Raw genomic sequence first — 23166 nt, forward strand, 5'->3', positions numbered from 1 at the left:
TGCACTGATCCTGAGCATGGCAGCCAGTGGTGTGTTTCAGATTGTTTTCCATTTGCATGATAATATGAGCATGGATTGACTCACACACACACACGCACACACATGTGCACACACACCAGGGTTATTACATACAGGCTGACGGTTCCAGCAGGCCAGATTACCTGAGTGAGCATCCTGGGTTTTTACTCCATGCCCTGAAATGAATGAAATTCCCCCCTATTAGCACGCAGGTTACATAAGCCCGGTGTACAGGTATATCCAGCTGCACCGAGGCAGTAAGCTGATTACAGATGGAACTAACACAATTACTCCTCTGTAATGCAATTAACACGAATTGGATTGTGAAATAAGCAAGCGGACTGTCATGTGGATTCTCTCAAGATGTAGAGCTCCTCCGCAGAATGACGCCAGAGAAGCTTTACCTTCAATAAATAATTTAAATGCTCCGCTAAGCTAGTTAATGTCAGAGCATTTCAGCACATGCGCTGAAGTCTTTCGCATGGCATGCAAATGCACAAACATGTGAATCAACTATACAGTAAATCGTCTGTGTGTGTTTGTTGTCTCCAAGGAGTTTTGGACCAATGGACTGTGTATGAGCATAACTCCTGCTATCTCAGTGCAGTAAAGAGTGATCAGTTTGTTATTAGTGCTGTTGGTGCATTGCTCGCCGTGTGCAGGGCAACTGCTTTCCATACAAACTGACAGACTCTGCAGCACAGACACTTGAAATTGTAATTTGTGCGTGTGTGTATGAGTGTGTGGTACTTAGGTGAGCCTAATGTAGCAGTGATTTGCTGAGCAGGCAGCAGCACTGTTACAATTTATTCCACGTATTTAGATGTTACGCGCAGCATTCAATCACGCTTCAGCAGACGCACATAAAGTCTATAGCACATCTTCAGGACGACAGTGGTGCTGGTTTTTCAGAGGGGAATTTTTCAGATGCACATTCTGACTAAATGGTGAATTGCTTCTTCCCCCGCCATCATAAACAGCTCACACATATACACACTGGGGGAAAAATCCCTATCCATGGGTGAGGCTGTTGTAAAGGTCATCTCTTCGTATCCAGTTTAATTTTTGCTCTTCCTCAAGACTTAAGATCCATAAAGTGATCAATAAATCTCTTTAAATGTCTCTGCATCAAGGCTGCATGTGATTTAACACCCCACCACATCTGCCTCTCAACCTTCCTCTGCTCACAAATCTAACTGTATCAACCTCTCCCCCCCTGCCCAAGCCACCCACCTAGAAAATGACCACAACTTTACATTTGATGAATATCAGAACTGGTTTAAAGTCCTCTGTTAGGTTCTGATCCAGAACCACCGGATGATTCCTTGTATGGAAAAAGTGTCACCTGTGATCTACAGTGGGGAACAAAGTGTCCTTAGGTGTGAGATTCTTCCTTTCAGGCAGTATTGATTGAAGGAAAGATGATCTGAGGAGGCCATTAGGAGGATTGAGGAGGGGGGACAGGCAGGGAAGGACTGTGATGAACACCTCTCTAATCATTATGCCACGTACAGCACTGCCTACAGCATAAGCCTCACATGCACATTCTCACGTACACGTACACACACACACACACACACACACACACACACACACAGGCCACCAGACAGTTGAGTAGGATTAGTTCAGAATTTACAGCAGTAATGTGAGATCAGTCTTCTGCTGTGTTCATTTAGATTCTTGTTTGTGCCCATTTTCTGCCGCCATGTTGTGGGGCTGGCTCTGCATCTGCACCAATACACACATGACTGCACACCACTGATGGGTGGGGCTCTGTCACAATGAGCACAAGGAGACACAGTAATGGCATACACACACACAAACACACACACACACACACACACACACACACACACAAGCACACTGAATTTTTATGATGTCTCCCAGTATCTTCTTGGTCCAGGCATGTAGATTGGTGTCTAGGGATGGATGCTGAGTACAGTAAACTGGGCTGCCTACAGCTGTTGTAAACACCTCCTCTCCTCCTCCTGCCTGTCCTGCAGTACAGTGTGGAGCACACTTGCACTTGGGGCTCATCAGACCAAGCTAGATAAAAGCTGCTCAACTCCAGCCGAGAGCTTAATTAAAACGGGGCTGCCATCGCAGAGTGACACCTTTTACAAGCTCCTAACGGCTCTCTGCTCGCCGTTACTGCCAATCCAATTATAGACCAAAACAATAAAATAGATACGGAAGGAGCTGCAGCAAATAGGCTCGCATAAAGAAAAAGAGGGGAAAGCTATTAAAGATTATATGAAGATTCGCACAGTGGACTGCAGAACTAGGCTGCAGGGGTTTCATTTTCACCAGAGATGCCCGTGTAAGTGTGCCACACCGGATAAGCGACTCAGCTTCTGTGTGTGTGTGTGTGTGTGTGTGCGTGCGTGTGTGTGTGTGTGTGTGTGTGTGTGTGTGTGTGTGTGTGTGTGTGTGTGTGTGTGTGTGTGTGTGTGTGTGTGTGTGTGTGGTCTCTGAGGAAATCCAGCTCTGTTCTCTCAGCCTGGACACAGTTCAGCAGCATCCTGGGGATTATCTTTCCCTGTGGAAGGTCACTACCTCAATGTTATTAGGCCAGAGCTCACACAGATATGCTGAAGACACACACACACGCACACACAGCACAAACAGCATTTCAGACTTCCAGCTAATTTCTATCCTAGTGTCTTCTAACACAATGGAGTTACTCCTCTGGTGAGACAGTGTGTCACAGCTGGACTTGTGACATCTGTTACGCTTGAACAGCCACAGGAGAAAACTGTGGGAGGTTATACATATTAACTGTAACACTGCAGGTGAGAGAGAGATATGGTGAGGATGAAAAATAATGAGAGATTAAGACATTGTTTGAGGTGGTGTAGGAAGAGAACAAGGTGGCAGATGAAAGTTTGGTATTTTGTTCTGTATGTATATAAAATGAAGTTCTAAGTCATGAGGGAAAAGTCAAGCGAATATGTGTGATAAGAATCAATACCTCGAGTCATAACAATATGTAGAAAGAGCAGCTTTTCCAGCTGCTAAAGGGAGTTTGCTTTCCATATGTTCAGATGTTCCAAAACACAACATATTACTCACCACTGTAAATGCCTACTCAGCCACTCTTTTGCGTAGCACTATTACACTCCTAGCCATAAAACTCCAGCAGCTTCCATACCGTATATCTATAATGTTTATGTGGGACTGATGCAATAGGAGACTAAGAGAGAAGACATTAACAGGAGGCATTTGCCTGTCTGCCTGAGTGCACTACTTCCTCTCCTCTTCTTCTCACTTTACTTCCTCTCCGCTCTTCCTCTACCCAATGCAGGAACAGACCCACCTGCTCCATCATGATGCCTCACTACCTCTGCCTGTGCTGTCTCTGTGCTGGAATTGGCAGGAAATCAATCCCACTCTCATCTACACCCCCACCCCACCCCCTTATTCCTCTTCCTTCACGTCTTACTCCCCCTCCCGGCTGTTAAGTGTCCATTCTGGACTGAGGACAAGCATCAGCACAACATCATGCCTTATCAGAGCAGGCACAAAGACCCATGGGCACATTGTTCGTCAGTATCAGCCAGCTCCAGTTTCAGCGCACTGTCTGCATCTGCCAAGCCCCCACAAACACATTCGTGACCATAAACAAGACAACAGAATGAAAACTGGAGTGGCCACCAAAATCATTTTGGGGCAAAATGCATCTTTAATTGTAGCGCCTGTTAATTACTGAGTGCTATGAGAATGGAAAATACATTTGAAAGGAGGATGCAGCACATCGTTATTTATTATGCAAATGTATTCCATTTTAGACACAATTAAGTGATTAGAAAGCTGTCGCTCTCTGCTCTCTTTCTTCTCCTTGTCCTTACTTGTCATTTTCTTTGCTTTTCTGCATATTACTGTAATGAAGCCATTACTTCTTCAAGTGAATTTTAATGAGTTTTTAACTAACATTTTAATGAGCTATACATTACCATAAAGCATGGATTAGGCTAAATTGAATTGTGTGTGTGTGTGTGTGTGTGTGTGTGGATGTGTATATATGCTTGTGTCGGTATTGTTAAAGGGTGTAAAGGAAAGAGGTTCATTAAGAGTTAATTATATTGTTTCTCCGGAGCAGCACCACACATCTTTCCTGGATCGGCCAGCAGATTTGCCCACTGTGGTCTTACTGTCATTACTGTGCTGCCCAGGGGCTTGTTAGGCCAAATTAGGGGTGCTGTTTGAAAAATGAGCTTTGAACGGGGCTGCTGTTTAAATAAGGATGTTTGTTTAGGCTTATCTACTGAATCAGAGGTGGATTCCCAGTATGCGGTATGAGTTTGATGGAATGCACTCCATTCATTTACAGTCAGCCTCATCTATTCAGCACCTTTGTACTCCTCTCTTCAGTTTGACCTTGATCAGGCATCCTCTCGCCATCCCCTGTTGTGTTGTGTTATGTCTTGCCTCCTTCTTCTCAGCATTCTCACTAGAGCACAAATGCTCTGTCTCTTATTCCATCCTAGGCTCTGTTAAAGATGCACATTTTATATGATATCACCACCTGTGATTCCCCCCCACTATGGTATCACTGCCGGCCATATGATTCTCTTTACCTTCACTCTTTTCCATATTTCCTGCATCGTATCTGTGAAAGTGACAGTGTTATTTACAGTCCCTTAGCTCGGGATTTGCAGATATGGAGAACGGTGGTGGAGATCATATCGGGCTCGGCCATGGTCTATGGAGAATAATCGGCTGTGCATGTGTATGGCTTCATCTGCGAAACCTCATCTGCAGTCAGTGCAGAGGAAGCCCTGACAAGCCAGTGAAAGTGAGTGGAGGGGGCAAGATGCAACGCATGGGACAACGCTGTGGGATTGGAAAAAAATTGATGAACCGAGGAGCTGGACGAAAAAGAAAGACAGAGAATGACCCCTGATGGTGATAGGAGAGAGTAAGACAGACAGAGAGAGATGGTGATGAGTTGTGCTAATGATGAGAGTCTCTACTCAGTTCTCAGAGGAGGTACAGCCTTGGGCACCGCCAGCCAGCCAGCCATATTTTTGCAGCTGTTTCTCTGGTCTGACCTGCAACCCCTCAGTGGAGGAATATAGGGGATATGTGTGAACCTGCTGCTTTCCTGCCTGCTGAGGGGGTAATTTCTGCATCTGGATGGGGGGCAAAGGTTAGCTCTGGCCGGTGGGAGGGCAAATGAGCGAGTCAGAGCTGGAGAAAAAGCTTGCATCCAGACAAATGGAGCACATCTCCTTTCACAGTGTAGTATTATATATTGTGGCATTATCCTTCTCCTGCCTTCAGCGTCAACAGTAATACAAAACATCAATGACAGCACATAGAGTGGGTTTGGTTTTGTCAAGTGACATATATATTGTCTCTCTTCTCTAAGGGTGGAATTGAAAATGGCGGTATTGTAATAGCACTCTGCCGGATGAAGCGCAAAAAGCACTCGAACGAAATGATATTATAGCTTGGAGCTACCTCTCTACAGCTCTTCGAGTTTGTGTGTGTGTGTGTGTGTGTGTGTGTGTGTGCATGGTTTATTTTCTAATCAGAGTGTGGGTAGAAGGTGGTGGGTCTGGGTGCCGGGGTATGGCCCCGGGCTTCTAGCTGTTGTAATCTCTCTCTGTGTTTCTTAGCCCCTGACCCAGGAGAATATCTATGAAAGCACGGAGGGTCTTTTTCTCTAGTAAATAGGGAGGGAAAAGTAATAACAACCACACAAACATGCACAAACATTCACATTCGTAGTATTAAAAGATACCAAGCCCTGCAGCTTTTAAGAAATGTTTCACAGTTTGTCAGGTTTGCGTAAAGGTTTTTGTGTGTGTGGTGAATGTCTATCAAAGTGATGTGAATGTCAAAATGGAGGGGAAAAATTGGTTTTAGACATCAATCTATGGTGTTGTGGCAGTGAGCACAACCTTTGTGAACCAAAGCTAGGTGCGCTCCTGTAGGTGAATGCATTTGTCAGCACTTATCTCAGTATGCAGGCTGGACGCCTCAGTCAAGGCTCCCCACTAATCTTGCCGACAAGCAGTGTCACCCTCCAGTGAGTAATATCTTGGGTGAGAGAAGAGGGTGCACTGTACAAAATATCCCTCCTCATCCCGTCCTTGCCCTGCCACCTCTGTGCTATGATGCCGGGTGTTTGTGCTGTCATGTATCTGCGTCGGGATGATTTTTTTGTGTGCTGAATCTATCTTAAGTAAGAACACACACAGACATACAGGTGGACCCCCCTAATGGTTGCTGGCACAGGCCTCCCCTCCCAATGTAGAACAATCTGGTTTACAAAGTAACTGTGTGGGTGTCTCCTTTGTGTTTTTATTTTGGCAAAGACCTCCACTCTCAACATTCTCAACCCCTTGGCTGTTTCACAGCGCAGTTGCAACCTGACTCCCTCCCCTTTAAGTTTGAGGCGTTGAATCAGTGCCAGCTGAAAGAGCTGCAAATTTGCCATGCTTTGCCCCCTGCCTGATGCTCCTTCATTCAAATCGGCCCACTCCTCTGATATTTGGGAACTAAATAAATAAATAAAATACGAGAGGCAAAGGCAGATTAATATTATTCAGATATGGGTTCTTTTTAGCCTGCAGCCGGATTGACAGATGTAGCACGTTCCAACAGAGGGGTGTAAATGTACAAATATATACATATTAATAAGCAAGTAAGCAAGGCGGCAGAGTTTGGGGCCTGCTGGAACTCCATGGGAGGTGAGATGTTTTCAGTGGAAGAAGAGCTGAGTGTTTCAGGGGGATAGAAAGGCAATTACCTTACGTCTGTTGGCTGATTCAGGCCTGAATGCCTACAGGGCCTCTGAGTTGGAGCCGCAGTTCAGTTTCTGACAGCAAATACTCAGAACCCACTTAATGGTACGCATTTATCAGATGCACCTCACATAGATTAACAGAGAAAACAGTCATGTTATGTTTCTAATAGAAAAGCTCTCGCTTATGATCCCTGACATAATGTAGTTCAGCCCATGGAGGTGCCTGCAGGCAACAATGGGAGAGATACACACTCATACTGTAATGAAGCAAGGCAAACGTTACACTGAGGTGAGGAATATTTGAGTTGTGTGTGTGCTTTAACCGTAGGAGGTTGACCTTGATGACTGTGGCCTTGTAGTTAGGATTAGATAGTGTACTAAAGTGTATTTGGATTGGCCCCTCCCCTCATTTACTTAGTAGATGTATCTGCTCAGAGTGTTGCCTTGGTACTAACAAGCCCTGAACCAACACACAGGGCATAATCCTTTCACCGGTGATGTGTCATCTGTTTGTTTGCTTGTAGCTGTTTGTAACCCTGTGTTTATCCTGTCCTCAACAAGTGTGCATGTTGTATTTTATTTGCTGGGGTGTGTGGCCACTCTGTTTTCATTTTTCTGTTTGTGCATTTTGTGTATTTATTTAGATTGCAGGGTAGGGATGCATTTACTGTGACTGTACCGTGCAGCATTAGATTAGATTAGACAGCGTGGCACAAGCACCGTAATGATGCACCTAATGTGTGTTTCTTTTGTCACTGTTCTGTGTCAAAGGAAATTGATTCTGACAAAATCCCATGGGTGCTAGCAATGAATGGAAAGGAGCAATTAAATCCAACGTGATCTTGAAAACAACAGGCAATGTATGGTCCAAACCAGGCTATGATTTTAAACAGCAGGACTTGTGTTTGTAATGCAAATACAGAGAGCCCAGTGGTGATGGCTGTGATGCCCACCCTGGCCAGGGGGTCGGCCACTCTAGAGCTGACTAATTACCTTAGCTCTTTAGATTAGAGGGCAGCACTGCATGAGAGGGAGAAAGCCTCTACTTCTATCTCTTCTGTATTCTCTCCTATTACCCCTGTGTAAAGGTTTCATTTGAATTCATGTCCCACTCTGTACCCCTGTGCATCCCCAGGATAATTGGGTTGAAAGCTTCCTCTCTTCCTCCGCCCCGCTTTCCCTTGGTCTAAATAAATAAATAAGAAGACAATGGCTGCGTGGCTTTCTGCAGAGAGGCTAAGAAGAAGTGTATGAATAGATGAGAGAAACCTGGAGCGCAGGGACCAGTTAGCCCCTCTTATAATCCCAGCCCTCCCTGCCATCGTCCCCAGTCCCATGTGGAATTTACATAAGGACCTGTGGTACTGCCCTTAATTTAGCCCTCCTCAAGCATCTTCAAACATCCTCCAACAAGCGTAGTCCCTTTATACTTCAGAGGAATCATGTGTCCCTCGCTGGATGGACACTGCTGAAGCTGAAATTTCTAAAGTGCTACTCCACCGATTAGATGTATTGGAGATCAAATCAAGAAAGATGTGTTTCAGTACACACAGCAGGAGAGAGCCAAAGAGACCTCCAATTTGTACCTTTAAACCTTTTTTTTTTTACTACATTAGTTATTATGTATGTTCACTCATTTGTATCGGTGTATCCTGAGGGTTTAATTTCTTGCAGTTAGTTTAGTTTGTGTGCATTTGTGGTGTCACATTTGCGTTTGCATGCTCATGCGTGTGTTTGTGTGTGATGGCTGCTCTCCCTGTTTGATAATGAGCTGGTGTTGTGTGTTTCACTGAACACTATGCAGGGTGAGAGGCTATCTCTGCAATGAAAGACCTACCTGAGGGTGATTAGATACAAGGCCACAGTTGTTCATCAGACCACCCACTGTTTTTTGTGTGTTAGCACGTATCTGGTTGTGTGTATGTGTACATGCCAGCAAAGTGAGGCAGTGCTGCACCCCTGTGAGCTCTCACATGTGAATGACACCAGGCTTCAGGGCATTCTGTCTCTGTTTGTTCTGCTACCTCCACAGGGACCTCCATTAGCTCCAATTAGCTTGCACTTGTGCTTGCCTTGTCAGATGAAGCTGCACATCCCATTTAAATAGCCACGATGAAAGCTGCATACATTCATGCTGTGCACACATAAGGAGACATTTAAAAAAAATGGTGAATTTAAACATTTAGGCATTTAAATTCAACAGTATGCTACACAACTGTACTCTTCCTGAACCCTTTCCTCCTTTTTTCCCTCAGTGCTGCGAGATGACTTCAGACAAAACCCTACAGACGTGGTAGTGGCAGCAGGAGAGCCGGCAATCCTTGAGTGTGTTCCTCCCAGAGGCCATCCTGAACCCACAATCTACTGGAAGAAAGACAAAGTGCGAATTGACGACAAGGATGACAGGATCACTGTGAGTACCATTATCATCTGTTTTAATACCTGGACTGAAGGGAAGAGCTACTGTCTGTTGGGAACTATGTTATTAGGGTGTGGACACATAGGAAAAAAAGCTATTGCTCCTCGAACGGTCTGCCATTGAACACATTTGGCCGTGTTTTCATGTGTTGGAAGCCAGTGAGGGATCATTCCTTTGTTGCTGCACTTGTGACTTAAACTGGTTTGACAAGGAAGGACTTTAATGCATAGGGAAAAGAAAAAGTTGTTGTTGTTGTTGTTGTTATTATCTATGTCTTTAACGGAATTTTTTTTTTTTCTTTAGATCCGAGGGGGGAAGCTAATGATCTCCAACACAAGGAAGAGCGACGCCGGCATGTACATCTGTGTGGGTACCAACATGGTCGGAGAGAGAGACAGCGAGACAGCACAAGTCACAGTGTTTGGTAAGCTTTATTTCTATGTTTATTTCTATAATCGTGTTTCTCCTCAGTGATGTATAGCGACTTCCGTACATGTTCCAGCATATCCTCAGTAATTGTATAGTCGTCAACCAGGGATGAGCCTCTACTCTACGTCAAGCTCAAAAGTGGAAATACTTTGTGTTTTCCCAGATGAATTCTGATCACTGATGATCATGCCTTTTAGTGTCATTACTAAATTATATGCCCATATAATGATCATAGAAGATATCACAAATGAACAGATTAAAAAAATTATTGAGGTAAACTGAATTTTCAAGAGAGTGAAAACAGGGTGAGTCAGAGGCATCATTCATTGCATTACATTATAACGTTATCTATTTCTGTGCTCTGTGCCCATCCTGCAGAGCGGCCAACCTTCCTCCGGAGGCCCATCAACCAGGTGGTCCTGGAAGAGGAGACGGTGGAGTTCCGCTGCCAGGTACAAGGGGACCCTCAGCCAAATGTACGCTGGAGGAAAGACGACGTTGATGTTCCTCGTGGGAGGTATGTACATCTACAAGAATATTCTGAAAAAAGGCTTTATTTCAAGGGAGAAACATTTCTTAACACAGTGATAAGATGGTGGCTCACAGTAGCAAGCAGTTCAGCCTTCCTCTGTTATGTTATATGAGCAACCAGTTTTGAGCATGTGTGTGTATGTGCCTCTGCATACCAGTATGTGTGTGTAGTACTGATGTGACAGGCTGCACTTAATGCAGAGGAGATGTGGAGGCACTGATGTCAGTCTGAGTGACTGTTTCAAACTAATGATAACTCACACTGCCAGCTCTCACCTGGCCTGACTGCCAGGGGGCATTAAATAGCTCTATTAGGCTGTACACAATGCACATTACACATTCAGGATAAAATGACTCCACCCTCAGGGGCCCCAGAAGACAGCTCCCACAGCCATTACAGGGGTAGAAGGTGTCTCATGTCAAGGAAGGGGTCTGCATGAAGACAAACAGATATTGAGCTAGACAATTAAAACTGAGTGACAGGTAAGTGGGCAGGGAGGCTGAAAGGTAGACATTCAGACAAGCAGACAAAATCTGGCACATTGAAAAGCAGACAGGTAGAGAGTAAGAGAGATCGAATGACAGGAGATACGAAGAGACAGAGTATAGCAGCTGATGTGGCCTTCAAGTGCCTGTGTACAGGTGCAGCTGTTCAGGTGAAATCTTGCCACAGACACCTCAGAAACCTGGAACATAATCACACATTTATCCTCATTCAGTCTGTGTGCCCTCACTGACATGACACAGGCATTCACTCCCAGTTGCAAAAACAGAGACTGATGAAAGAAAAAGCCATAAATGTCTGTAATTTACTGAGAAATGCTATCACCGCTGCCAGCTATAGTCTGGCTCACTTCCTGTAAAAAGCCACTGATGACATGGTGATACTGCTCTTGTTGGGTCCTGTGTGTCGGCCTGTTGCTTCACCGTGAGTCACTGGACTCACAGTCAACAGTAGTGTGTCTTCAAAGAGACCGGCGTTCGGTCCCAAGCCAGCAAGCCAGTCACACACTGCTTGGATCACCTCATAAAACATACACTCAGTGGACCTGACATCTCTTAAGGCTAGCTGCAGAGCTGAGCGTGGGCGAGTTGTTTGTGCCTGATAAGGATTTGGTTCACTGGGCAGTGGGACACGAGCACTGTGCCAAAGCAAACACATAAAAGTATTTCACTCATGTCTTTGATAGGGAGTTGGCTCCGGAAATGAGTTCATTTTGTACACTAATTAACAGATTTATAACGGAGGAGGATGAGTGTCATGTGCCTCCGTCCTTGCTAACTGTATCATCCCTTTGAAGTTCGGCCTTATTTGGATATGGAAAAAGAACTGAACGCATTAAAAAGACACTGCCAAAATTAATAAGAAATAAATATTGCAGTGTTTCTAATTACAATGTGAGAGCTTTTGTTTTCCTCGCTATATTTAATTCTCCAGTTTTGCTTTGAAGCAGAAAGCAGGCATGAAGACTGCGATATTCTAATTCTGACATTTTCTGCCGCCTTTGTTGCATGCCAAAAAGAAGACTCCTCATATTGTTAAGTGGCGAACTGTTCCTGCTTTCTCTACTGCTTATCCTCACTTAATAAACATCAAACAGGGCTTCCCTGTGACTGACAGAGGAATTGTTTAAAATCCCACAAAAGAATAGTTTCCAGTTTGATAACTGTTCTGAAGAAGAAGAAAAAGAAAAACGGCTACTGTAGCACAGCCGTTGTGTCATTATACTGTGGGCGTCTGTAGCTGTATCAGTAGTGGTCCTGGCCGTAGGAATAAAAGACGACTAAAGATCAAGCACTTCTATATTCAGTGGGGAGGGGTCTCTGTTTGCTCTTTATCCGAAAAGGTTACACTGTCCTTATTATTATGATAAGCTGTAGAAAGAGAGAGACTTAGTAAGGCCGCTCTTTCTTTACCATCAAATTGTTTTAACTTGTCTTTGCTGGTCCCTTTACACGCGCTGTGCATTCCTGTGTCTTTCTGTGGGTGTTTGTGTGTGCAACTTTTATACTAAGAAGAAGGGAAATGGAGCCTCAGCTGAGTAAACAGGTCTTTAATATGCTCAGTGGCTCCAGCAGCCTTCCAGGCAAACACACGCACACACTGGCACATAGACATAAAGCACGCCAGGATGGCACTGGCTTCAGTCTCTGTGGGATTGAAGAGGAGATAGAGACAGCACAAGAATGGTTTCAATTAGAGGACAGAGACAATGTTGCTGCTCTTTTACCTCTGTGTGGGTGTTTTACTGTGTTTGTAAAAAACTAAATAAAAATCACCAATCAAACGTATCTACTCTAGGACGCTTGTCAACAGGCTTTGGTACTGCAATGTCATAAAATAGGTCATCATTTTTCAGTGTACATTATGATGAGGAATCCCTCGACATATCCCAGTGAAACCATTCAGATTACGGTCTGGCACATGTCAGAGTAAATAGCTAAATGTCAAGGAACTGCAGGTGCATTATTACTACAGGTGCATTAATTATGATTGGGGATTGAGATATTTCTTTGTGTGTTGGGAGAATATTTGTGTGGACCTTGTTCTAATAAGAAAATATTAATTTGTGTACATGAGTTGCTTAAAGCACTGTGTCATATTCATGTTTGCATGTTATGGAGCAGCCCAATTAGCCCAATTAGTGCTTAACCTTAAATTGTATTTGTGGTACACACGTCTTTTCCGACTCGTACTCCAGAGGGAGGGGGTGGTGGCAAAACTCATGCTTCTGGACTGTATTTCACCCAATGCCATATCACAGGATCTGGTTCTTTAAGAGAAAAAAATATTTTTCTTCAATATTGTTATTAATAGAAGGGTTATCAAATTATCAAATGGTTCTTTCTGGATTCCTATTGTACCTTTTCTTTAAGGAGAGGACTGGAGTCTGTAAGGTGATGGGGTTAAATACATGTAGTCCACCACACATAAAATTGGTTATAGAATGGCAGATTAGCCAAGACAGAATAATTACCTGTAGCTGAAATTAGATCAGCCCATTTGTTGAGCTTGCGGGTTCTTACTCTCATAATGGCTTTTCTTTTTTTCCTTCATCATCTGGGCTCCCAAATTGGACTGTATGTTGCCTTCAGGTCAGAAAAAAAAAACATTTCTGCTTCTTTCATTGTCACACAGAACTCTAAACTGTGTGCTGAGCTAATGAAACTCTAAAATACAAGGCCTCTCTCAGGATGGGACTTAAATTGTGAGAGGACCAATAAGTGTGCTGAAAACAGTAGTTACCTGGGGCTTTAATTATTACCAGGGTAGGAGGAGAAAAATCATGTATTTACGCTCCGGGCAGGATTAAAATCACTGACCAGCACATGTAATATCAAAATCACCCAACCTCCCCTAGAGAAATAATTTGATTCAAATGGGGTCTCATTCTTTTTGCCAATATACATAAGATTAGATTCAGATGGTAGAGTAGTGAGTCTTCCCAGGGGAAAATCTTTGGCATGTGTCATCAAACAGCTGGATTGTAGCATGTGTCTGAAAATACTATGATAACTATGTTAGAGTTGTAGTTTATTGAAGGTGTATACAGTAAATAGTAGATCTGCAATGCCCTTCCACAATGTGGATACATTTACACACTCCAAACAGGCCAATTTATTATTTGTAAGAGTGTCTTCATTTGGATTATTATCAGTATCAGATTAATATCCGTCTGTCAAGCATCTCTGCAGAATCTTGGGGAAAGCACACAATAGCTGCTCCCACATCAGAAAGCTGTGTGTCTCCAAATGGAATAGCTTCTGCTATAGTCTATGAATCCCAGTGAAAAGACTTGGGCAATGTGTGTTATCTCCCGCTGCCTACCAGCTCAGTGTGTGGCCCACGTCTTTCCCTCCTTTGGTTTCCCTCTCTGGACCCTTGTGCCCTCTCCTGTGCCTTATCAGAGGCCCTTTGGTCTTGCAGTCTATCTGTATTCAGGCCCCCTGTCCCCGTTGACCTCCACAGCACAGCCCTTGCAACATTCAGCAGAAAAGCCTTTCTTTCTCACTCAATCCTTTCATTGTGTGTGTGTGTGTGTGTGTGTGTGTGTGTGTGTGTGTGTGTGTGTGTGTGTGTGTGTGTGTATGATAGAGGTGTGTGGGTCATTCTATTTGAGAGAGCTGTTAAAGCTAGTGTGACAGGAGCGCCTGTGTTATGCTGACCATCCAGTTTCAGTGATTTCTCACCTCCGCAACTCAGCAGAATGAAAATACGCCAGGCTATGGTTCCTGTCTCCATTACTTCCCCTGATATATAAGTGGATACATCTGGTATTTATGAGAGCGCATGTGTAAGGGGGTTGGTGAGTGGAATGGCTGAAGGATGAGCAGGGGTGTATTTTATCTTTCAGGTTTATTGACACTGATTGTGTCAACAGCAAAGTAAGGTGAATAAAATGATAATTCCCTCTTAATGATAGAATATATAGAAAATATGGTTTTACATTAATTAGGAAGACGTGCAGCCGATCATTCATTATGTATCAGTGCTTTTTCTTTATCTTCATGAATGGTAGAAAAATATCTCTCTACTGCTAAGAAAGCACAAATGATTACCTCAGCATATACGTCCAACTTTCTCAGTGCTTTTGGTGTTTGTGCGTCCTTTGGCCTTCACACACACACGTACACACACGCTCACAAAGAGAGAAAAAGTAAGAGTTGCTTCCAGGCATCGGCCAATGAGCTGTGCTTTGCTGTTTCTTTTTCTCTATCTGCAACATTTTCCAGTACAACCATGGCGTCTGCTCCAAACCACTTCGACTAAGTAAAGACTACACTGCTGCCACAGTTGCTGTGGCACTGAGGAGAAATAACTCTTTTGAAGGCAAATTTAGGATCAATGTGCTCCCCACAAACCCCCAGCCTAACCATGAGGGTTGAAATCTTGCCAAACGGATCTTTGATTAATGTAGGATAAGGTGATGAATGTCTGTCGGACTGATGGGAAGGCCCTGACCCTGCTAAGGTGTGAGAGGTGCCAAGAGAGAGTGGAGCTCTGGCTATGGGCCTTACAGAAGGAAGATGAGAAGCGATAGCGGTTAATTGATTCCCTCTCATGGGTGACAAGGCCTGGACAGGTAGACTCCAGCTCTTTTGATCTGGATGAGGTAAAGTAGCAGTCAGATGATGTGAAACTGGATCAGAGTGTCAGAATGAAATGGAGCAGAGAGGGGACTTTGTGTCAGAGCAGTCAGGCCAGAGAGCAGGCTGGAATTAGTCCTCTGCTGTATCTTGAGTCTGACTCATGTGCTCAGAGTTGGCACACAACCCTTCTGCCTACTGCCGGCCTCATTCACACAGGCGAGGCAGATAAGATCCTCTCAGGTTGAGTCATTTTGTGGATAACTGTACACAAACACACACATTCAGTCGTCCATACAACCAAGAGATAAGGTTCTCTTAATGTGAGTGAATTGGCACAAGTCTGAAGGTGGAACACAGGTGAGCGTGTTCTTGACAGGCAGTTTCAAGGCAAATCCTTTGAGATGATCCGGAGCATTTTTGAGATGTAATGCTTTTAAAGTGTGTCCAATAAAGTTTTCATTTTTGCACAGCCTTCTCCGTGCAGCAAACACATCAAGTTGACAACCCAGAAAAATGCTGCTTTGTCTTGGCATTTGCTTACATTCCCATCACTCCTCATCGCCCTGCACGAGTGAATGACTCTGCACATGTGTGGATATGTGTTGGATGATTGTATACTTTGTTCTCCTCTGTGTGAGTGTGTGTGTAATGTGTGCCTTTTCTAGTCTGAAAAGGAGGGAGAGTCCAGCGGGGTGAGCTTGGCTCTCCTATCCTTTCCACAGCCTTTCTACATGTGCAATTACATTCCTCCTCTAATAGAGAACAGAGCTCTACCCCAATCCAGTCTCTATAAAGAGCTACTGTTCCCTTTCTGTGTGTACTTACATGTGTGTGTGGCCACAACTACCTCTTATCCCTGAGTATTTCCACTCATCTTGTCATCTAGGCTGATTCCATATAGGAAGTTGATTACAGATTGATTGGGCTCATGTTTCCCACTAATAAGTCATGGACGAGCCTGAGGTTCTGTTTGAGAGGTTGATGGAGACGGGACCAAGAACAAAAAGCATGTTGTCCGGTAGATGCATACATGGGTTATCCACACGGCAAGGCCTCAGCCATGCTGATGTCAGGCTGTGGGAACCTGTATGAGCAGTTGAACTGATCGAGTTTATGAGTGACAATATCTGTAGCTCTCATGCCTGTCCTGTATTGCCCCAATATATGCTGTCATGGAAGGAGAAGAAGCTCAAAACCCTGTGGGTTGTTGTAATGTTTCGTCATTTGATTAAGTTTAACTAAGTTTGTTGCTAGCTAGCTAGCTAGCATTGGTACCTGGTTAGCTAACAATACAATGCTTTGGTCTACATAGTTGGAGGACAGTTTAGCCTAATAGCTCTATAATCTCACACACCAGCATCCTTTTTAGCCATGGTAGTAGCATGGCTCTTTGAATGGCAATGTCACACGGTCAGTCATTCAGTCGTTCAGTCAACCAGTTTGGTCCAGACTGAAATATCCCAACAACTATTGGATGGATTGCCGTGAATTTTTAAAAGATATATATTCATGGTGAATTATATCGACTGTGGTGATCCTCTGGCTTTTCCTGTAGCGCCACCATGAGACATATGACATATGTGGTTTTGAGTGAAATGTCTCGACAACTATTGGATGGATTAGCATGAAATTTGTCACAGACACTCATGGTACAGAGATGATGAATCCTATTGACTTTAGTAAGCCCTGGATTTTTCACCTGGTGCCAACATCTGGTCAAAAAAATGCCAGTTTCAGCCAGAAATACAACTCCAATAAACCAGGAAAACTACACTGGACCGCATGCATATTTTAACCAGTACAATTAGATTTGAGGTGAAAGAAGTCAATAAAATGTTAAAAAATAGGGTTGTAGCAACCAACTTCTTAAGTGAAACACTGCCTTCTTTGTACACAGAGCTGGTTAGGGTAGGTTGATTGAGAGTACTGGGAAACATGTACTTGTTTACTTGCTCTTATCATGGTTTGTGAGGGAGTCATGGTGTTTGCCTAAGCCCTAACTTGTCCCTGCCACTCTTGTGCTCATCTCCACCTCCTCTTGCAAGTCAGGAGTTCATGTTGAGCTACCCGTCCTAGCCGGAGGGCAGGCTATGGGAGGATTCTTTTCCTATTAGCTTGTTTGTTTTTCATCTGACAACAGGCTTGTCCCAAAAGGTGCTGTCTCATTCTTTGGATGCCACTCACTCGGTTTCAACAATAAATGCTTTATTCACGTCCCCCACCTTTATCTGAACTGTACATCCCCTCTCTCTAGAACAAAGCATTCAGTCATGACTCAGTCAAATAATCATTATGGCTCCTTAAGTACCTGTGTGGAGAGGAGGAACTGGCAGTCAAAGTTGAGGAATGTGCTTCAATAAAGCTGCCTTTGAATGCTTGCTCAGGAAATGTCATAACAGCAGGCGAAAAAAATCTGACATGGATAGACAAGACAGATTAGTTTTGCAGCTGCCAGTGGCAAGCAGCCATCAGTACACCTGATGGGAGAGCAGAGGGGTCTTTCCCACTCTGAGTGAAATGGAGTCACATCAGAAAGTATCACTGTAAATCATATTTTGTTGACATATCTAATTGTCCAATTTATTATCCAGAATACACAGTTATACACCTTCATATGGTATACAAACCTCACAGTTGAAAGTATAACTCACTCATTTTTTTTTATTAACTATTAACAATTCCTCTGAAGAGATCAAAACCAAAACCATGAATTTATCCCTCTAACAAGTATCATCTGTGTAGGCAAAGCCTAATATAGCTTATTCCTCTGTGCCATGGAGCTCTATTGTCATCCAAAAGCCATTAAAAACACATAAAAGAGTCATACTGTTTCACTGGGTGGCATATTTCTTCATTGCAATGAACACGGCCAGTGTTTTCTAAAACAACTCTGACTGCATTTTCAATCTCTGAAGGGTTAGCTCCATGTTGGGCAGACATCACTGCTCTTGGTTCTTTTATGTGTTTTTAATAGTTGTTGGACTACAAGTTTGGAGTTTTATGGCACAGAGACATGAGCTATAATAAAAGGATAATATAACATCAGCCTTGTCCTTTAAAGCCCCTATGTGGGTTTGAAAAATTCTGACTTTTGGGACTCCAAGTGGTAGAATCAAAAAAATACACTGTGGCAGACTGCAGTGCACAGATTGTACAGCTGATTTCGACACATAGACTGCACCAGTTTCACCCAGATTGTCTACATCTACAAACTGATCATTTAAAATAATCTATAATCATGTAGAAATTCTACAAAGTTGCTTTGAAGGGGCAAGCAAAGTTTCAAGCTCTAATAGAGAGGCCCTTTTTCTGTTCATCTCAACTGTGTTCTCGGTGTCTCTGAGTGACAGACTGTGGACAGCAGAAGGTTGTCAGGCTGACAGACCACCATCACGCAGCCCCACCACCCCCACCAGCACACTACTTACACACTGCCAGGCCAGCACCCCCTTCAATTACAGACTTGAACAACAAACCACACCAGCATCATCCCCCTGTCAACTGCCATACTATTCATACAGGTCTAAGCACACATGCATCCATCTGCAAACTCACACATAAACACAAACATTTGCATACTGCAGTGGAATTGAAATTAGGGCCAACTTTGCCTTAGTATATTTGCTGTGTTGTTTCAATTAATTGCTTTACAATAAGAAGGTGTAGCTCTGTATAGATTTATTGCAACCGTACATTCATGCACGTGTAGCAGACACACAATGGTACGCACACAAAGAATATAGTTTAAACATATCTACACACACAGAGAGAATCTTCTCATGAATATTGAACGAGTTTTGAGGGTTCCAACTGAACGCACCTCTCTGTTTACTGTGTGTCATTGTTGAATAATTGATCCTTCTCCTTGCAATCTCCATTTGTCAAAATGAACAGTTGTGCTTCAGTGTACCTCTCCAAGAGGAAATAAAGTTTTCATGCCCTCTGCCAGACAGCTCAACGGGCATGGGTTAAATACTGCAGCACGTCTTATTCGTCACGGGGTCATCATTTTATCTGAATTTATAATATTTGCATTTAATGCTGAACTGGCAACTTCAATTTCATGATGTTACGTCTTTGTTGACAGGTACGAGATCAAGTATGACAAGGACGACTATGTGCTGAGAGTGAAGAAGGCTTCCATTACCGACGAGGGCACGTTCACCTGTGTGGCAGAAAACCGCGTGGGCAAGCTGGAGGCCTCCGCCACTCTCACAGTCAGAGGTACGAAACACCTTTGTTCTTTGTTATTTTTTCACATTAGCTAGCACATAACAACACTTAGAGAAGTCATGGACCATTGAGGTTATTGTGCTTGTACACCAATATGAGGTTTTGATTGGCAGTTTACTCTCCATAGGGTCGCCTTTACACAAATGGAAATCCAGAATGCTGACTCCCACAGCCAAGAGAGATGTAGACAGTCTATGAATCTCTTTAATTATTTACATTTCCAAGTGCAGCGTCGACACAGTCTGCCACCCTCCCCCTGTCGTGGTGGTCTGCTAGCCACGCTACCCTCCATCCTGTAACCACCCAGTCAGCAAAGCCATTTCACAGATTACTGGTGCACACCGCCAGTCCCACACCTGGGGTTTGCAAGGTTAATAAAAACATTCTAGCCATAATTTTCCCTCTTTTCACCACTCTTCTTCCCATTAAACCCAAGTGTTTAAGGTCTCTGTGGACCGCTTTAGAGCGACACAGGGGGCCAGAGGAAGGTAAAACAAGGTCTGGGTTGACTTCTCTTTTTACCCTTTGTGGAAGGTGGATTTTTGAAAGCAGCATCTTAGAGTTGTACTTGATAGTGAGGACACAAACAGTGCCACAGAGGAAACACTGGGGAAACACAATTCTTCTGGACGGAGTGTGGGGTTTCAGAGGCTCCAGTCTCTGGCTGTAACCCACATGCTGTCTTCACTTAGTCTTTGAAATCTTGTTTGCTCGCTCTCTCTCTCTCTCTCTCTGTCTCTCTGTCTCTCTCTCTCTCTCTCTCTCTCTCTCTCTCTCTCTCTCTCTCTCTCTCTCTCTCTCTTGCTCTCTCTTTTTCTGCTCTCTCCATCCAGCACTAGTGATGAACACACCCTCGCCTTGCTATTACAAACACACACCACCCATAGAATTGTAGATTTCATTATTTCAGACAGCAAAGGTCCTGTAGTATATTTGTCTCTGACGAGTAGAATTGGCTGCTATTTGAATGCAACTGAGAATTTCTGACCACCAGGGGGCGGTCATACCAGACTCCCTTCATAATTCTGTGTCTGAGAAACAGAGGCTTTGAGCTCATCAATAACACTGTCCAGCAGATAAAAGCTACAGGATCCTCTCTGCCATGCTTATCCTGTGCCAGAAACATACAACATGTCATTCATTCTGACTTTATTTCTTTTTGTCTTATTTTTTTTTGTTTGTTCTGTTCCTCAACCGTTGTTTTATATGTTTGTATGTCTTTGTCTTAATTTGTTTCTTTTATGTATACACTCCTCCATTGTTGTGTCTCCAGCTCGCCCTGTTGGTAAGTACCCATCCTTCTGATTTGATTCCATCCTGCATGCCCTCTCCATACACACTACTGCGTTTGACTGCTTGACAATCAATTACCATTGCTTTAACATTACTGTATTTGACTAACACAGGTGTTAACTCACATTGTGTACCCTCAGAATTAATGTTTAGAAATAATATTGTAGTCTGTGTAGTTTTTACTGCCCTACCTTGATTACTAACATGAAAAACACTAATGGCCTATTACACCAGGTCTGTCAGTTAATTGAATAAGATACATACCGAGTCTAATCAATGCAGCCAGCTCCACTTATTTTGTTTGCAGCCACTTGACAGAAGTCAGAGACAAAGCTCCAAGGGAACACTTTATTTCCACATGCCTCCTAAGTTTTCTGAATATCCAAATGTGGTTTGAACTTAGTCAATTAGGTGAATAGAATTGACTTCAAATACATGTCAACAAACTTTATCATTATTAATGTGAGAGCAATTTGTAATAAAAGCATGATGTTATCATGGAGCAAATTGTCCAGGCACATTTTTTTAAATAAAGAAAGCATCACTTAGTATATCCTTCAGGCACAAAATACACCAAATCATTGTCTTTGCCAAGTCCACATTCTTTTTTGTAGGTTTGTATTTTTATCACTTACACTTCTCAACCAGCAGCTGGTGGAAGTGATGTAGGTTTCAACAACACCGTGCTACAGCACAGACTTATCAAGCATATTAACTCAAAGTTTCTGTTACCAGTTAAGCTCTAAACTGAAGGCTCTACAGATTCTAGACCCTGTCCTTTACAATGACTGAGTGGGCTGGCAGTCTGATAGTCTCAGACATTGTCATCTCATATGGTCCAGAACGTGTTTAACTTGCAAGTCTTGAGGCCATCTGTGGATTTTTGGAACACAGAGCTGAGATCTGTTTATTCTGGACGAGCGTCTTCCCCTCTGAGCCCCACAACACAGAGCTGGGACTCTCGTTTAATTTCCCTATAGATTGGGGAAAGGTCAAGGCAGAACCAAATATGATACACTTAAAATGTTAGAGGAAGTGAGTGAAAATGGCCATCTGGAGAGAAAGGTGTGCTTTTTGAGAGTAGAAACAGGAGGGTGGCAGGAACGAGAAACATGCGTCAGGACAAAGAAGGGAGAGGAAAAGAATGGCAGAAGTGTGTGGCAAGACAGGCTTGACTGGCAAAAAAAACCCAGACACTGCCTCAGTGGCAGGACTTCGGTTGCCAAAACAGCAGTGGCTGTTCTATGATTGTCAAACTGTCAGCTTTCAAGAAGATGGAGGAAATTACATATTCAGTCCGCCTGTGGGAAAAGACAGTAATTGCCGTCGACTTCTGAATAAAATATGATTGAACGTGGGATTTTAAAGGAGGAGGAAATGCTTCATAGTTTATGTGCCTGGGTGTACTGAATGGATGTCTGTCTCTCTGGCCATTTGTTCTTTGCTCCCTGACTGCTGTTTTATGCTGAGCCCTCTCCAAACCAGGCAGATGTGACTTGTCATGAATTAAATATGGGCACCTGATCATGTGTTTCCTTAGGAGGGGACAGGAAGGAGCCTCTCACATGTCATTAAGGGTCTCTGAATCAAAAACTGGGCCAGTGTGAGTTAGCCCTGAGCCGAGCTGTGAGACTGTCACACACTGACTTCCTCTTGATTTGTCTGGGTTTTTGATCTATGCTTCTCTGTGGGCCTCCTTCTCCTTTTTTAGGTCCATCCTCCTCACCTTTCTTATATGTGTTTTTTATTTCCTTTTCTAATGTAATTCAAAAGATAGAAAGGGAGATTGAACGTAATGCCACAGGTATAGAATGAGCTCAAGATTTATCTCAGGCTACCAGGAAAAGTTAAGCAAGCACAAACTATGGTAAATTAAAACAGTGGAGTTGATGTTTTGTCCTGTTATCACTGGGTCAAACAGCCAAGTGTAGTAGGAAACATTTTTTATTTAATTAGGGTGATTCAAAAACAGATTTCTTTCTTTTATTAAGTTTGCTTACATCTAGCTGAACACTGAGCAAATTGTTGTTTTTGACATCCAGCTGCAAAAAAATCATCCATACAAGCAAAGAACAATTATAAACCTCGAAAACATTCACATAACTTAATTCTGTTTGACAGTACTGCATCATAAATATGGAAATAAGTTGTGTAAAATCTTTTCTATAAATACAATCCAGTTTGTGTGCGACAAGAGCCTATGAGAACAGATAAGAAGGAAACACTGATGAAGACAGTGTAATAAAGGACAAGGTCGGGCAGTGCAGTTAGAGGGACCAGCCTGTAAGGTGTTGCACCATATTTTTAGTTAGTACTGCAGCGTGTGGGATGGAACAGAGCAGAGGAAGTGAAGGGAGGGAACTGAGTCCTTGCCAGAGCATGATTTAGGAGCTCTGTA

General features: G+C 43.4%; 1 protein-coding gene across 1 annotated transcript in view; it reads left to right on the forward strand.

Annotated features, from left to right (window-relative positions):
* Nucleotides 1–23166, forward strand: part of robo2 (roundabout, axon guidance receptor, homolog 2 (Drosophila)) — a 253374-nt gene that overhangs the window by 187213 nt on the left and 42995 nt on the right. Inside the window, exons 3-7 of the mRNA XM_070905977.1 lie at nt 9028–9185; nt 9495–9615; nt 9999–10137; nt 19330–19466; nt 20749–20760. Coding sequence (XP_070762078.1) covers nt 9028–9185; nt 9495–9615; nt 9999–10137; nt 19330–19466; nt 20749–20760 — 567 coding nt within the window. The remainder of the gene's footprint in view (nt 1–9027; nt 9186–9494; nt 9616–9998; nt 10138–19329; nt 19467–20748; nt 20761–23166) is intronic.

Source organism: Enoplosus armatus, chromosome 5 (assembly GCF_043641665.1).
Source record: "Enoplosus armatus isolate fEnoArm2 chromosome 5, fEnoArm2.hap1, whole genome shotgun sequence".
NCBI classification, from domain to species: domain Eukaryota; kingdom Metazoa; phylum Chordata; class Actinopteri; order Centrarchiformes; family Enoplosidae; genus Enoplosus; species Enoplosus armatus.